This window comes from Schistocerca americana, chromosome 7 (assembly GCF_021461395.2).
Source record: "Schistocerca americana isolate TAMUIC-IGC-003095 chromosome 7, iqSchAmer2.1, whole genome shotgun sequence".
In the NCBI taxonomy this organism is placed as follows: domain Eukaryota; kingdom Metazoa; phylum Arthropoda; class Insecta; order Orthoptera; family Acrididae; genus Schistocerca; species Schistocerca americana.
Window position 1 is genome coordinate 290,002,479 of NC_060125.1, and position 17,329 is coordinate 290,019,807.

Below are 17,329 nucleotides of genomic sequence, written 5' to 3' on the forward strand. Positions count from 1 at the left end.
GGCCTTGTTTAGACTGAGGTCTTTCAGCGCTCTGTCAAACTCTTCACGCAGTATCGTATCTCCCATTTCAGCTTCATCTACATCCTCTTCCATTTCCATAAAATTGTCCTCAAGTACATCGCCCTTGTATAGATCCTCTATATACTCCTTCCACCTTTCTGCTTTCCCTTCTTTGCTTAGATCTGGATTTCCATCTGAACTCTTGATGTTCATGCCAGTGGTTCTCTTATCTCCAAAGGTCTCTTTAATTTTCCTGTAGGCATTATCTATCTTACCCCTAATTAGATAAGCCTCTACATCCTTACATTTGTCCTCCAGGCATCCCTGCTTACCAGTTTTGCACTTCCTGTCGATCTCATTCTTGAGACGGTTGTACTCTTTCTACCTGCTTCATTTACTGCATTTTTATATTTTCTCCTTTCATCAATTAAATTCAATATTTCTTCTGTTACCCAAGGATTTCTACCAACCCTCGTCTTTTTACCTACTTGATCGTCTGCTGCCTTCACTACTTCATCCCTAAGAGCTACCCATTCTTCTTCTACTATATTTCTTTCCCTCATTCCTGTCAATTGTTCCCTTATGCCCTTCCTGAAGCTCTCTACAACCTCCGGTTTAGTCATGGTCCCATCTTCTTAAATTCCCACCTTTTTGCAATTTCTTCAGTTTTAATCTATAGTGCATAACCAATAGATTGTGGTCAGAGTCCACATCTGCCCCTGGAAATGTCTTACTGCAGTTACTGCAGACGGGGACCTAATGGCGACAACAATAAAGCCGTCAGGTGGCGTATGGCGAGACTCTGCGCTGCTTCGCCCCTCTTCACCCTCCGCTGATGGAACTTCCCTCCATGGCGGGGCACGATTCGAAACATACCGAATAGTAGCTACCGCGTGAAAATTCATCTACTGCGAGAGATGATGTGGGCGTCGTACGTCGATATCGCCCAGCTACAGGAAGTAAACTTGGCCACACTTCCGGTCGTCGCGGGATATAACACTTATCCTTCTCCAGGGACATGGCGTAGCCATCTATGCAAATACAGAGATTATAAGTACAATTTCTATATCTCTTGGATAATAATGTAAATGGAAATGATCATTTGGCGTCATTGGCGTCCGGCCGCCTTGGTGCAGGTCTTATTACATTCGACGCCACATTGGGCGACTTGCGTGCCGGATGAGGATGAAATGATGAAGACAGCACAACACCCAGTCCCTGAGCGGGGAAAACCCCGACCCAGCCGGGAATCGAATTCGGGCCCATAGGAGAGCAATCCGTCACGCTGACCACTCAGCTATCGGGGCGGACATAATGTAAATAAAAATGGGTCCTTTATGAAGTATTATCAATTATATGGAATTATGTGTCAAGGTTTTACGCTACATGCAACACAAGAATCCAGTCAACCGTACTAGGGCTACCTAGTGTACGTACATGGTTGTCATTGTGTTTACACCGCTTCTATGTCACTTGCCAGCTGGTGACGATCATGAACACTTGTGATAGGTGCACTATATTTATGCTTATGTTTGTGAGTAATACGTCACTGGCATGCCTACGTGTACTGATCTTCATGATCATGGAAAATGCTTATGCAGTGTGAAGCGACTTGCAGCACTAATGGTCAATCCGTGGTAAAAGTTTTTAGAGTATGAGCTTATGTTAAATTCAATAGGTTATGTAACATGACAATTTATCGGTTTGTAATACACGGTTGTAAACTATTTTACTATCATCCTTTTGTAGATCCGATGACGACAGCATAGCACTGTCAAAACCATACATTCAAGAAAATGCCTTTTTAGTTACTTTGCTTGTTAAATTTCCCTCATTTATCACAAAGAACCTTCTGCTTTACAGTAGCACTGGTCAGACAACCACAAACCGGGAGACACTGATCACAAAAACTGGGCTCGTGCCAGCCTGTCGGACACCTCGCCAGCTCAGCGGGGCATTCTCACGAATGGTACGAAGCGTGCAACTATCGACCGCTCTCGTAACGCGTCGAAACGTTCAGATAAGCGCGCGTTATTTCCCGGCCTGTTATCGCTTCGACCACACAGCTTTCAATCATCCCGTCTGTTGACGTCTTGCAGTATTATGTACCAATTTTCACATTCCCAAGCACTCTTCTAGGTATGAAATAGGTTTTCCCGCTGTTATACTGATTGGTAGTGGTAACGATAATTAAAATGAATGTCGGGATAATTCACTTGAGATGAATACGGCTGGTTTACTTTCCCATCCATCTACCCTTTTGTCAACTCTGGAGGATTTTAACTTAACAGTGTGTGGGACCCGGTAATTTTTTTTAATAGCTTCAGGAAGAAAACATTTTATTAATTTCACACTTGCATTTTAACCTTGCAGACCCGCTTTCCGATAAAGGGCACGTATGCCGAATCATCATCGCGCGTACGCCTGCGCGCCGTAGATGGAGAAATATTCGAAGAGCACGCATAATTCGGCATAGGGCGCTCATGTAATGGCAACTAATGAGCATGCTTCCCCGCACCAACATTTGGTATAAAGCAATGTACAGTGTAACACATTCTTCTGATGACGGCTGAATATTTGCCAGCCGTAATATCGTAATCAAAAGTCTATGTCACCCGGCTGCAAGCAGTAAACTTCATGTAGTACTCATTACGCCGGGAAAACGTCGAGAATCGCAATTATTGTTTGAATAAATGTAGTTTTTTGAACGAAGGAGACCGCCAGGCAGAGCTTCTAACACAAACTACGGCAGAGGACTACCCTTGCTAATGAGCTACAGATGTTAGTGAAATACATTAGAGATGCGACAGGAGAGGATGTTCATGTTCATACAGTTGCCCGTAATCCATTTTTGAGAAATGCGATTACGTGGTGTCCCTTCGAATAATTCAAACGACTTCATTTATCTGTGGAACAGTGAGATAAGAGTTTATGAAATGATTTGTCACAACGCATGACGTCACACGAATGCCTGTGGATACATGGCGTAGACGGCGTGGACAATATTTTGTTATGACAGCAGTTATTTTTGGAGTACATTATAACTTTCTTTGTGGCTCGTGTTCTTGATTTAGACTAGCGCCATTAACTGTCGTCAATGGCCAAAAATCGAAGAGGCTTGTTAAAACATATTAAGACAACAATTCCTCTTAAAATATTAGAAGAGGCATTTACATCAGCACAATGAAGTACCATTGCTTTACTGATGTTTATACCATTTGACTGAACAAACTTATTTGTTTTACGCTACTGTCATGATTTCGGCGTTACGCAGTTACCTAAGTACAACAAAGTTCGGTATAATCTGACTCTGTTAAGTGAGGTCATTGTCAACATCGACTTAACAGGGTGTCCCAGCGTAATAATACATACTTATCCACACGCTGGGACATCCAGTTTTATAGATCTTGTCGATGACTTCACTTAATGAAGTCTAGTTATACCCGGCATTTTTGTACTTGATAATGGCTTCAGACTTGTTGTTATGGTCTTCAATCTGAAAACTGGCTTCATGCAACTCAACAAGTTAGTCTATCCTGTGTAAGTCTCTTCAGCTCTGGATGACTACTGCAGCTTACATCCTTCTGAATCTGCTTACTGTGTTTATCTATTGGTCTCCCTCTGCCATATTTATCCTCACATTTCCCTCCAAAACTAAATCGGTGATCCCTTAATGTCTCAGAATGTGTTCTATCAACCGATTCCTTCATCTAGTCTGGTTATGCCACAAATTTCTTTTCTCCCCAAAGCTAATAAGTAACAGCTTATTAGGTATATGGTCTATCCTTACCATTCTTCTATAGCTCCACATTTCAGAAACTTCTGTTCTCTTCTAGTCTGAGCTGCTTATCGTCCATGTTTCTATTTCATACATGGCTACACTCCATACACATACTTTAAGAAAAGACTGCTAGTACATAATCTATATTCAGTGTTAGCAAATTTCTCCTGTTCGGAAAAGTTGTCTCGCCATTACCAGTCTGCATCTTATATCCTCTCCACTTTGACTGTCATCAGATATTTTGCTGCCCAAATAATAAAACTCGTCTTCTACTTTGGTGCCTCGTTTTCTAACCTAGTTCCCTCAGCACCACCTGATTTAGTTCTTCTGCATTCTGTTATCCTTGTTTTGCTATTATTGATGCTAGTCTTATAGTCTCCTTTCACGACACTGTCCATCCCGTTCAACTTTTCCTCCAAGTCCTTTGCTGTCTCTGACAAAATTATAGTGTAACTGGGAGAATGTCAATGTTTTTATTTCTTGTCCTTGGACTTCAATTCAAACCCCTAATCTTTTCTTGGTTCCCTTTACTGTATGTTCAGTTAGTAGATACAATAACATCGGAGGTAGGCTTCGATCTTGTCTCACTCCCTTCTCAACAACTGCTTCCCTTTCATACCCCACGACTCTTTTACTTCCGCCTGATTTCTGCATAAGTTGTAAATAGTCTTTCGGTCTCTGCATTGTACCCCTGATAACTTCAAAATTTCAAAGAGAGTACATCAGTCAACACTGTCAAAAACATTAAACTTACAAATGTGACAGGCATCGATTATCCTTTCTTTAACTTATCTTCTAAGATAAGTCGTAGTGTCTGTATTTCCTCGTGTGTTTGTAAATTTCCCCATCTTACTATTATATAATCATCTGAAACTTTCCAGTGTCACCAAGTCTCTTCCACATATACAACGTTCTTTCAGATTACATAAACCAAGATTTAGGAATGAATAAAATATACTCCGCTACACCTTTTGCTTCTCTTCTTTTTCTTATTATCGATGCCAGTCCCCCATTTCAATTGAATTTTCATCTCTCTTAGCTATCTGAATAATTTCGTTTGTCTCGTCACTCATTCCTTCACTGTCTTCATCTGGTATTCAACCTTATACTACTGTGGTCGCTGGGGGTATTGTGTCTATCTTGGCTTCGATAATACATTCGCTATACTGTTCATACTAGTTTACCTGCATTCATTTTTTCTTATTGATTGTTAAACCTACTTCTGCCTCACCCCCATTTTATTTCAGTTAAACAATCCCATATTAGCCTGTACAGATGTCCTGTTTCTCCTGTCACCGAACTTCACTCATTCCCACTATATCTAGCTTCAACACAACCGTTTCCATTTTTACATTTTCGTACCCACCCATCAATAGGGGATCGAACATACCACACTCCGATCCGTAGAAGGCTAGTTTTGTTTCTTCCTATGACGATATCTTCCTGAGTAGCCCCGCCCGGAGATCCAAATGGGGACCGCCTCTCGAAGAGTTTACCTAAGAGGGCGCGTCAGCATTTAACCAATCAATAGAGCTGCATGCTCTCGGGAAATATTACGGCTGTAATTTCCCCTCACTTTCAGCCATTCGCAGTGCTAGCAAGGAGGCCATTGTAGTTGATGTTAAAAGGTAATATCAGCCAGTCATCCAGACTGCAGAACCTACAACTACTGAACAGGCTTGTGCCTCTCTTCAGGAAACACACGTTTTTCTGGCCTCTCAATAGACATCACGCCGATGTGTCTGTATCATTGAAGCACGCTACCAACCCCACCAAGGGCAAAGTCCATGGTTCATTGGGGGGGGGGGGGGAATTGAAAACTACTACGGTAATAACAAGAATCTATATTAATTATATCAACAGTAATCGCTGAAGGTACCTTCGCTAGGTCAAGTTGCTTGTACTGTCTGGTAAGAGCAGAACAAAATTCTTCGTTTTTGTAGGAGTGTGGTTCACACCAAGATTTGTGGTCAGCCGCGCGGAGCGGCCGCATGGTTTGAGGCGTAATGCCACGGACTGCGCGGCCACTCCCGCCGGAGGTTCGAGTCCTCCCTCGGGCATGGACGTATGTGTTGTTTTTAGCATAAGTTAGTTTAAGTAGTGTGTAAGTCTAGGGACCGATGACCGAAGCAGTTTGGTCCCTTAGGAATTCACACACATTTGAACATTTGTGGCCAAGAGCAGTATATCTGTGGTTTAAATCGCCAAAAAAAAAAATTGTCTTGAAATCCATTCTGGAGTGATTTTTACATCTGTAGGAACTTAACCAAATTGGAACAGCTGCTTAAGAAAGGTGAAGTAGGAGCTTTGCGCGACGTGGTGGGCATGAAGAGTAAGTATGAGATTGCCACCAGTACATTCGATCACCTCGAATGAGAGATGCTACATAAATAGTGAGGCAAGATCTGTTCTTACCCGACAGTAATCTTCCTTTCCTTTCCTGCTCTTAGTGTTCCAAAAAGTCATATCCATCACATCACAGCAAAAATCAGAGAAATATGAATGCATGTAAAATAGTTACACACATTATCTTGCATCATCCATTTACTACGTAGAAAGGGTAGGAGGACTCTCCACAAATTCTAAGTGTCAAGTGGACTCTTTTGTCTTTACGCCTTATTTTCGACTCGCTACTCAGACACTTTTTTTCAGCTGATGACATCACTACACTCGGATTGTGACTGAACACCAGCAATTTCTACGTGCCACAAACGATAAACACTGAGGCCATCCTACAAATATTTTTCACATTTGCTCATTAGACTTAAGGTTTCGTCATTCATGCGACACTTACTGTCAATGTACAGTGCTTATTGCAGGGAGTATAAACCAGCTGTAGATGATTTACGTTGCCTACCTGTGAATTACATCGCTTTCTAAACGGGTACAAAGCATACTGACAGTATACGATGAGTAACAACGGGGAAAAACCCATACTTATCTTGTACGTCTGCCAAACGTGTACTGAATCGGCCGAAGTTTTACAACGCCTGTCGATGTTCTACAACGCCGGTGTACAGTGCGTAGCTACGGCATACACTGCCTACCTGTATGGCTCAACAGCTACCGATCTCATTCAACACTAACTGAAAATGCTCAACGACTACAGACTGTGTATACTGCCTACCGTTAGTGTGTAACGCCAACATTGGGTGTAAGATGCATGGCAAAAGTACGCTACGGTTTACAAAACCTATGGACTGTATATATACTTACTGAGAGTATGCGAAGCCTACCGAAAATTTTCACCACATGCCGTCGGCTACAATTCCTGACGATTGTCTACAATGCCTGCCAAAAGCGTAGAAGGCATTCTGACGTTATAGAACTCCTCCTCTTGGTGTATAGTGAATCCTGACGATACAGAACGCCTACCGACGATGTACATCACCTACCAAATGTGTAAAACGCTTAGTAATGGAATTTGATGCATGTGAATGGTATGCAATGCTGACGACAGTGTAAAATGCGTGACGCCTGTATACAACGATATATGCCCACCAATGGTGTACAATGCCTATGGGCGGTGATATTTCGTTAGGGCAATGTTTGTCTCCCGATGTGTGCGTACCGCCTGCCGACGGTATAAAACGCATGCCGACGCTATACAGTGTCTGCCGTGTGTGTTAAACGCCCGCCGACGGTGTAAAATGTATTGTGGGAGTATTCAATGCATACCGACGGCATACCTCGCCTATCTACGGTGATAACATCATGCTGGTAATATATGGTACTTACGACTGTGTACCACGCCTGCCAATTATAAACAATGCTACCCGCTGATATGCGATACATACCGACTGTCTCTCACTGACGGCCAGAGGTATTTAATTGGTGTCCTGTACAACGCTTACTGATAGGTGTAGAACACACAGCGAGAGGGTAAGTCACATACAAACGAAGTATGACGTCCGCCCCTGGTAGCTGAGTGGTTGCCGGCACGGTAGCTCAGCGTGTTCGGTCAGAGGGTTCGTGCCCTCTGTAATAAAAAAACTGAGTTAATCGATCATCAACGAACTTAAACGGATGTCTTAAGACGTCCGCCCTGAGCAGATGCAACGAGCAAAAGCGAACAAAATGAGATTAAAAAAAAAGTGGTCAGAGCGACAGAATGTCAATCCTAAGTGCACGGGTTCGATTCCCGGCTGGGTCGGAGATTTTCTCCGTTCAGGGACTGCGTGTTGTGTTGTCCTAATCATCATCATTTCATCCCCATCGACGGGCAAGTCACCGATTGCCTACATCTACATAGATAGTAGGCAAACCACCATACGCTGCTTGGAAGAGGGTACCCTGTACCACTACTGGTCATTTCTTTTCATGTTCCACTCGAAAGACGACCGTCTATATGCCTCCATATGAGCAGTGATTTCTCATATCTTATCTATGTGGTCCTTATGCGATGCCTGGCAGTCAGCTTCAAATACCGGTTCTCTAAATTTTCTCAATAGCGTTTGTTGAAGAGAACGTCGCCATCCCTCCAGGGATACCCACTTGAGTTCCTGAAGCATCTCAGTAAGACTTATCTGTTGTTCGAAACTACCGTGAATAAATCTAACAGCCCACTTCTGAATCACTTCATTGTCTTCCTTCAAAGCGACCTGGTACGGATCTAATCATTCGAAAAGTACTCAAAAATAGGTGGCATCGGCGTCCTATATGCGGCCTCTTTTTCCAGGTGAATCACTCTTCCAAAAATTCTCCCAATAAACCGAAGTCGACCATTCGCCATCAAAAAATGTTCAAATGTGTGTGAATTCCTAGGGGACCAAACTGCTGTGGTCGTCGGTCCATAGACTTACACACTACTTAACTAACATATGTTAAGACCAACACAGACACCCATGTCCGACGGAGAACTTGAACCTCCGGCGGGAAGGGTCGCTGCAATTAGTTACATGGCGCCTCTAACCGCGCGGCCAGTCCGCGCGGCCATTCGCCATCCCTGCCACAGTTGTCACATGCTCGTTGCATTTCACATCGCTTTGTAACATTATTCTCAGACGTTTAAACGAAATTACTATTTCAATCAGGACACTAGTAATACTATATGCGAATGTTACAGGTTTGTTCTTCATATTCATCCGCATTAACGTACATTTGTCGCGCGGGGTAACCGCGTGGTCTTAGGCGCCTTGTACCGGTTCGCAAGGGTCCCCCATCGGTGGTTCGAGTCCTCCCTCGTGCATGTATGTGTGTGTTGCACTTTGCGTAGTTTAAGATACATTAAGTAGTATGTTAGCTTAAGGCCCGATGAGCTTAACACTTTGGTCCCGTAGTAATTCACACACATTTGAACATTTAACTTACATTTTTCGACATTTATAGCTAGGTGCATTCATCGCACCAATTAGAAATTTTGTCTAAGTCACCTTGTATATTCCTACTGTCACTCAACTTCGACACCTTACCGTAAACCACAGCACCATCAGCAAACAACCGCAGATTGCTGAACACCTTGCCCGCCAAATCATTTGTGTACATAGATAACAACAGCGGCCCTATCACGCTTCCCTGGGCACTCCTGACGACACATTTGTCTCTGATGAACACTCGCCGTCGAAGACAACATACTGTGTTCTGCTACTTAAAAACGTCTTCGAGCCACTCACATATCTGGGAACCATTTACGTATGCTTGTATCTTAGTTAACAGCCTGCAATGAAGCTCCGTGTCAAACACCTTCAGGAAATCTAGAAATATGGCATTTGCCTGTTGCCCTTCATCCGTTGTTCGTAGTATATCATGTGAGAAAAAAGCAAGCTGAGTTTCGCACGAGCGATGCTTTTTAAAACAATGCCGACTCGTGGACATAAGTTTCTTAGTCCCAAGAAAGCTTATTATATTCGAACTAAGAAAGGTGTTGTTGTGTACATAGTTCCACGTAGTCAGCGCGTACACAACTTTCCCACTAGAGCTCGCCCCGCTAAGCACAACAGCGCAGGCGCAGCGCTCGTCCGTCTCCGCACTACGAGATGACGCTGTCTTAGAGACGGACCAAATTCTGCTTCCGCCGATCCACGTATTAATATGTAACGCAGACATTGAGATTGTTGCTAACGTAGAACCTTTTATCCTCGCGGATCACACTCGCACAGTGATACCTGAACGCTCGAGGTATTATAACGAGTGTACAGACCTCCGATTAGTCAGTCTGCGTTAGTCTGTATCAGTCTGCACCAGTCTGCATTTGTCTGTACCAGTCTATAGTCAAGTTTCAGTCTGCGTCTAATAAGATTATCATATTCCTGTACATAGACATGAAGATAAATGAATAGACACTTTGTCAAGTATCAGAGATATGTGAGAATAAGATTAACGTAGCAAGACCAAAGGAACTTCAGATTGTCAATTGTAAACAGCATCCAGAATCAAGTTAAGTAAGGTCTATGATTTTTATTATTTTAATAAATGTGTGTGGAAATTAATCAAGTTCTGTTTAAAGTTGGTCACTGTCAATCTGCTACTCTAAGCGTGCAAGTGGCATTTCTATCGTCTGACTTGGTGTGTGTACCGAAGGTCTTACAGTACGCACACCACAGTGACATATTCGATTGTTCTGCTGACAGATGCCTTCATGCCGAGGAAAAACAAACCGCAGGTAGGGATGAATATGATCCCCAAGAGTAGATGCATATTATGTTGATCCACTGAGCCAAGAACGACGAGACAACCCAGGGAATTTCACGATAACATTCCCCAGACAGTAACGGTTCAAATGGCTCTGAGCACTACGGGACTTAACTGCTAACTGCTGTGGTCATCAGTCCCCTAGAACTTAGAACTACTTAAACCTAGCTAACCTAAGGACATCACACACATCTATGTCAAGGCAGGATTCGAACCTGCGACCGTAGCGGTCACGCGGTTCCAAACTGTAGCGCCTAGAACCGCACGACCACTTCGGCCGGCCAGACAGTAACATCCAGCCCTCCATCCTGGATGCTTTCGACGACTGCAGCACGGTTTTGCTTTCGGACGTTTCACGCCATACACTCTAACGGCAATATGTCCGATGGCACATAAAACATAATTCATCAGAAAAGGCCACCTACTGCCACTCAATGGACGTCCAGTTGCGTTCGTCGCTGATGAACAGTAATCAGTATGGGTGCAAGAAGCAGGCGCCTGCTGCAAAAGCCTTACACAACAACGTCCACTGAGTAGTCGTTGAGGAGACGCTGTTGATAGCCCCTTGGTTCATCTAGCCGGTCAGTTGCTCAACAGCTGCACATCCATCAGCCTGTAAACATCTTCGCAGACGCCGCTCACCCCAGCGTGGTCCATGGCTCGCTACAGTCGCGTCGGCACAGTTTCCGGGTAGCTCCATTTTCCCATGCACCGTATTCCTTAAGTACGGTGACACGTAAACAGTTTACGAACTTAGCCGTTTCGGAAATGTTTCCATTGCGTATGAAAACCTTCTGGACGTCATATAACTCGCCTCGTTTCCGCATTAGGACAACGAATGTATTGTTTACCACTTCCACCGACATATACCCTTCAAGGTTAGCGCTGCCATCTGTCTTCTATCAGTGGTTATTGCACGTTGACGTCGAACAACATAGGATGATGATGATGATGATGATGATGATGATGAGATGATGATGATGCTGATGTTTGGTTTGTGGGGTGCTCGACTGCGCGGTTACCAGTGCCTGTACAAAGTCCCAATGTTAACACAGTCCATTTTCTTTTCACAGCCCACTCTAGTCACTCTCACAAATGTTGATGATGATGAAATGATGAGGACAACACAAACACCCATACCCAGGGCAGAGAAAATCCCCAACTCGGCCACGATTGGAACCCGGGACCTCGTGATCCAGAGGCAGCAACGCTAGCCCGTATACCACGAGCTACGGATACTCGAACATAGGAAGTGGTAACATCAATATGCCTGGTCCGTGTATCTGCAAAGGAATACAACGCACGTCTTTCGTTTGTAAGCATCTCGTAAACTGGAGAGACACAGCCGCCTTTTCGTGGAAATAAAAGCTGTCGTTGACCACAGCTGGCAGTTATGATTGAAAATTTTTGTTATTGTTTGAAGTTTCTATTGCTTTTAATGATCATCAGGTACAAAAAGATTTTCGATTACACTTCTGTGTGGATACGTACACGAGTTCCCTCACAGTAAGAAAGACAAGACTATGAACTGGACAACAGTGTTCAATACATACGGTTTACGTATTGTTTACAAAATGAAACATATGAATCCTAAATTAGTACACCGTATCTATGTTCTGGAGACATTTTAACCGTTAGAACATTACCGTTAAACGCCTTAATATAAGTGCCCATAGGTTGGGTGCTGTATACAAAAATATTGCTGACATATTGGATTGTCTGTAAAATGTTAAAATTCTGTGTCTTGGATTCTTCACATACTGTAAATAAAAAAATAGTTAATCCATGAATCTAGAATAAATAATCTAAGAACTGTTTTGTGAAATAAGTTATCGAACGTAAGAAAGAAAATAGATAGAGATAAATTTGACTGGCCTTTGAATAATTCTCGAAATCACATGCAGCAATCCGAACATCGAAGCAAAAATGTGACTGGTTTGCAAAATCAAATACTTAAATTTTGAAAATCGTGAACAAAGAACCGTATCAATTGGAACCCTCTTATGTTAGCTGGATAGAAAGAGCGCAAAGTAGAATCCGCAGTTCGTCTGGAACTGCTCTGTGATTTACGGTTCCCATTTTCATATTTATATTTTTATCGCGAAAAGTCTTTCAGCAAGAACAACCATTTCGACAGCATTTGTAAAAGAAACCTTACATCTTACGCCAAGTATATGTTTTTTCCTGATGTTCGAAGGATTTTCTATTGAAAAAGTTTGAGACTGAAAATTTGTTTGAACTTTTTTTACAACTTCGGGCATAGATGACAGAAACATGTGAAAGCCATTATGATATGTCAAATCGACCCAACAGCCGATTTTATGGTCTACATAATCCACTAGACACCTATCCTCTAGTATTGTTTAAATTTAGGTGCTTCTAACATAGAACCTTAAGTTCTCAGTAGGCACGTCATTTGCTGCTATGGTTTCGATTATCATTCAAAGGCACGTCGAATGTTTCTATAATCTTTCCTACTTTTAGATAAATTATTTCACAAAACATATGACTGTATTTTTGTTTTTTTTATTTCATGTCTTGTTCAGGAAGTATGAATCACAATATATTTAAATATCGATCGGTATTCAACAGTATTACTATTTAGAGAATATAGATAAGAGAAAGCACACGAGGTGTCGGACGAAGATTCAATGTTCAATGTTCAACTTAGAATTTTAAAAAGTACTAAAATATATTTGTCTGATAGATTTTTCTTAATTATCCTGATTACGTCCATAATTACTTTTTTTTTTTTTTTTTTTTTTTTTTTTTTGAGAAAACTGCCCCTCACTCTGGTCAGATTGATACCTCATTTATCCATTTGTCGTTTGGCTACGAAATTTCACTCCAATCACTGCTGGTCAGTTTGGTACACCCAATCTGTTCATAAACCAATCTTCGTTTCTGTACGAAAATCCGTTGCATAATTCATAGGTAGTCTTTTTTTTCTTTCCTCTCAAACATTTGACCAAGAACAGCTATTGGCTGATAATGATTAGTAGCAACCGATATTAGTAACAATAATAAAGATTTTCAAAACAATTGATGATAGTACAACATGATTTTCGACAGTCTTAAAGTTATTAGGTTTCGTCGTTGTAGTGAGACAAGGCTACAGGTTTTAGATGACTGTCGCTTACCGTATGTGATTACATTACCAAGAACTTAAAACGGAGGTTTCATTCGTTCAGATCCTACTAAAGCAAAGCTTATTAATTCACTCAAAGCTGCATAAAGTAGTGCTGGCGAAATAATGTGGCGAAAGTTTTCAGCGCTGATCATAAACAGTGTCCTGCACTGTTCACGTTACTAACTGTAGTCATAATAATAAAAGAACTCTTTTTCCATACTCACGTTCAGATTCTTGACTGCTTGCACGTCCTCGGCGTATTTGTGGTAAGAATCACAGGCAACGTCCCCGTTCTCGCCCTTGGCATATTCCGGATGTTCGTGCAACATACGGTCCCATATGTTCTCGCCCTTGCCTGTAAGTGGTGAAACGACAGATTAGTGGAGTCCTTTGTGCATGTGCTATTCACGAAGTTCTCTCTCTGTTGGAGCAGCATAATAATTGGTCCGTCCAGTTACAAGACAAGAACATAAACACAATGCAGATACCAAAACAAATTTAGTAAACCCAGATAAATTTGTGGAATGAATGTGTTTCAATGGTCGTGGCCATTCGGCTTTTATTATAATTCTCGTTTTCCACCCCTCAAGACGGAACATGCTCTTTGAGTTCTTATAGAATCATGGTTTCTTCACATACTGGTTTAGGGGAAGAGAAAGCACAATTTTGCAATATTTGCTACGGGACTTTAATTTCCAGCATTTGCCTTACAACCAAGGATGACCTACAGATAAGCTGGACAAAAACAGATGACACTTCCAGAATTAAATTTTAGTCTGCAGCGGAGTGTGCATTGGTAGACCAAAACCGTGTGCCCGATCGTGATTCAAACGTGGAGCCTTCGTGTCTTTTGCGATCAAGTGCTCGTTTTTATCTGCCGGGAAGTTTCAAGTCAGTGCATACTCCGGTGCAGAGTGAAAAATCATTCTCGAAACAATCTCTCAAGCTGTAGTTCCAGGTCCGAATAGTGGTCCGGCACATAGTTTTAATCTTAAAAGAAGTTTTAAGTCAGTGCCCATTCCCCTACACAGTGAAAACTCGTTGTGGAAACAATTTCCTAACCTATGACAGAGAAGTCGCATAAGATCCTTTGATCTTGGAGTGCGAGTTCCCCGGATATACAGAATCTCTGTGAAGTTTGGACGGCAGGAAATGAGTTACCACCAGAAATAAGGCTGTGACGGCGGGCCGTGAGTGGTGCTTGGATAGCCCAGTCATTTGAGCAACTATCCGCGGAACGCAAAGGTCCCATCTTCGAGTCCCAGTCTGGCACCCAGGTGGAAGCTATTTATAACATACTTATGGAAGAATACGTCACAGAAAAATGCAGGACAGAATACTGCATATGTTAAAGTATTTAATTATCTGTATATGAGTGAAGTTGATGCTCTTCTCTACACCTACATTATATGTACAACAAAGGTATGAAATATGTATCAGCAATGTTCATCGCTCGTTTCCCGTACTTCACATTTCCTTGATCCGTTTCTCTTATGACTCAAAAACTAAATAACGTAAAGCTTTGAAATTTTTGGAGTATGTCCACAGAATCAAGCATAATCAGGTTATTCTGTCGAACAGCTTTGCAGTTAAAATATGTTACAATATGTAAACAGTCTAAAAATCTAAATTCATAATTTGAAATACGTATTTTGCCAATAAAGTAACCATTTCATTAAATAGTTTAAAACTACACCAGATATAAGGGAACCGCTGCTATACTCCCGTTGAACAGCGGCCATTTTGGAACAATTTAAAAAAGATTAAAAGTAATTTTTACTGGTAGATTATATTTTTATCTGATATGAGAAGACCAATTGTTTGAGAGTGTCAATTTTTAGTCTTGTACGTTTTATATGGTAGGAAAAAGATTCTTTGAATGTTGTCAGATTATTGCTGCCGTAAGCAGTTTTTGCACCCTTAATAAAGACGTTGTTTTAAAGGGATGTATATTATGCTGTGAACCTACCATTTCAAGGCTAATTCTTTTAATTCTGGTCCAACCAATTAGCTATTGTCATAGTTTAAATTTTTGTAAATAAGCCACTTGTGTAAGTTTCTTTGTTTTTCTTTTCTTTAATGATTGTGAGCTGGAGTTATGATAAATTATGATAACAAAGTTGTAAGGCTAGCTGAATGTTCCTCTCTTTAATGAGTTTCGTTTTTAATCCTCACAGTAAAAACATCGTCTTTTGGTATATTGCTGCGCAGAACTCTCAAAGTGGAACCACCACTCTCACCTACTGCTACAGTAATTTAGGGACAATACCAGAAAGCGGTATGAAATGAGCCAGTCACATGAAATCAGCATTAGGAAAATGAAAGATCCGTAGCAACGGTCGTGGGAAAATGCAATGCATTCATATAGCGAACCACACACAAAACGCTAATGTGACCTTGTTTTTATTGAGTAGCAGACATCGTAGTCATTCAGATATGTGCTCCTAGGATCGTAACAGGTGCGAATAGCCCAGAATAGAGTGTAACATAATGTTCAGAGAACTCAAATTGGGATCCTTGGAAGAAATACAACGTAGCCCTCCCGAAATCCTTCTGGGTAAATGTAGAGAATCTCTATTCCATGTAAACTGGGCGACACTGTGCCCCTGCCATGGCGTATCTCTAGCAGGAATCTTAAGAATAAGATTAGGGCACGTACAGAGGCACAGGGACAATAATTGTTCCTTCCCTCAATACACAAACTGACCTGGGACGTGTATAGGTAACACTGGTAAAAGATACTCTCCGCTGTTTACTGTACCTTTTGGATAAAACCTGAAATGAGCGGTAGTGGCTCCACAACCCATTATATTGAGGCAGGGAACCAATGGTCGGAAATGCGTCATTATTGTGTTATGGACGTCGTTCTTATGCGAGGTATACCCCGCATTCCTCGCATAAGAACGACGTGACTCACAGTAATTGTTCAAAGTGATGACCGCCATTCTCAGTGCATTCAGTCATGCATGGCAACAGCGCAAGAAGTTCTGCCGCACTCTCTCAAAGATTCTTGGTGCCTGTTGCACTAGGAGACAGGCAGCAGGGACTCTAGCAAGCAGGTCTTTATATGTTTCTCGGGGACTTCATACGGCAGCGTCTTGACGTAGCCCCACAGGAGAAAGTACAGATGTGTGAGATCCTGCTATCGCACTGGTCATTGGACAGGACCTCCCCTTCCAAACCAACGATGAGGGTACGTGTTGTTCAGGTGTATAGTGGTTTAGAGACACATCCTTTCGCTGACAACAAGGGATACAATCTCCAAGAATTATGGCAGCACATCCCTCACAAACGCCAGAGACTAGCGGTCGTCTCTTTGAACGATTACTATGAGCTATGTTGTTGTTAGGTGGTGCACGTAGTGTCTTTTCTTAACAACATTGCTTTTCAAAATATATATAAATGACCTAGTAGAGAGTGTCGGAAGTTCCATGCGGCTTTTCGCGGATGATGCTGTAGTATACAGAGAAGCTGTAGCATTAGAAAATTGCAGCGAAATGCAGGAAGATCTGCAGCGGATAGGCACTTGGTGCAGGGAGTGGCAATTGACCTTTAATATAGATAAATGTAATGTATTGCGAATACATAGAAAGAAGGATCCTTTACTTTATGATTATATGATAGCGGAACAAACACTGGTAGCGGTTACTTCAGTAAAATATCTGGGAGTGTGCGTGCGGAACGATTTGAAGTGGAATGATCATATAAAATTAATTGTTGGTAAGGCGGATACCAGGTTGAGATTCATTGGGAGAGTCCTTAGAAAATGCAGTCCATCAACAAAGGAG

The 17,329-nt window shown here is 42.0% G+C and overlaps 1 protein-coding gene across 1 annotated transcript in view; it reads right to left on the minus strand.

Moving 5' to 3' along the window:
- Positions 1-17,329, minus strand: part of LOC124622882 (myrosinase 1-like) — a 96,067-nt gene that overhangs the window by 77,838 nt on the left and 900 nt on the right. The window contains exon 2 of the mRNA XM_047148675.1: positions 13,766-13,896. Coding sequence (XP_047004631.1) covers positions 13,766-13,896 — 131 coding nt within the window. The remainder of the gene's footprint in view (positions 1-13,765; positions 13,897-17,329) is intronic.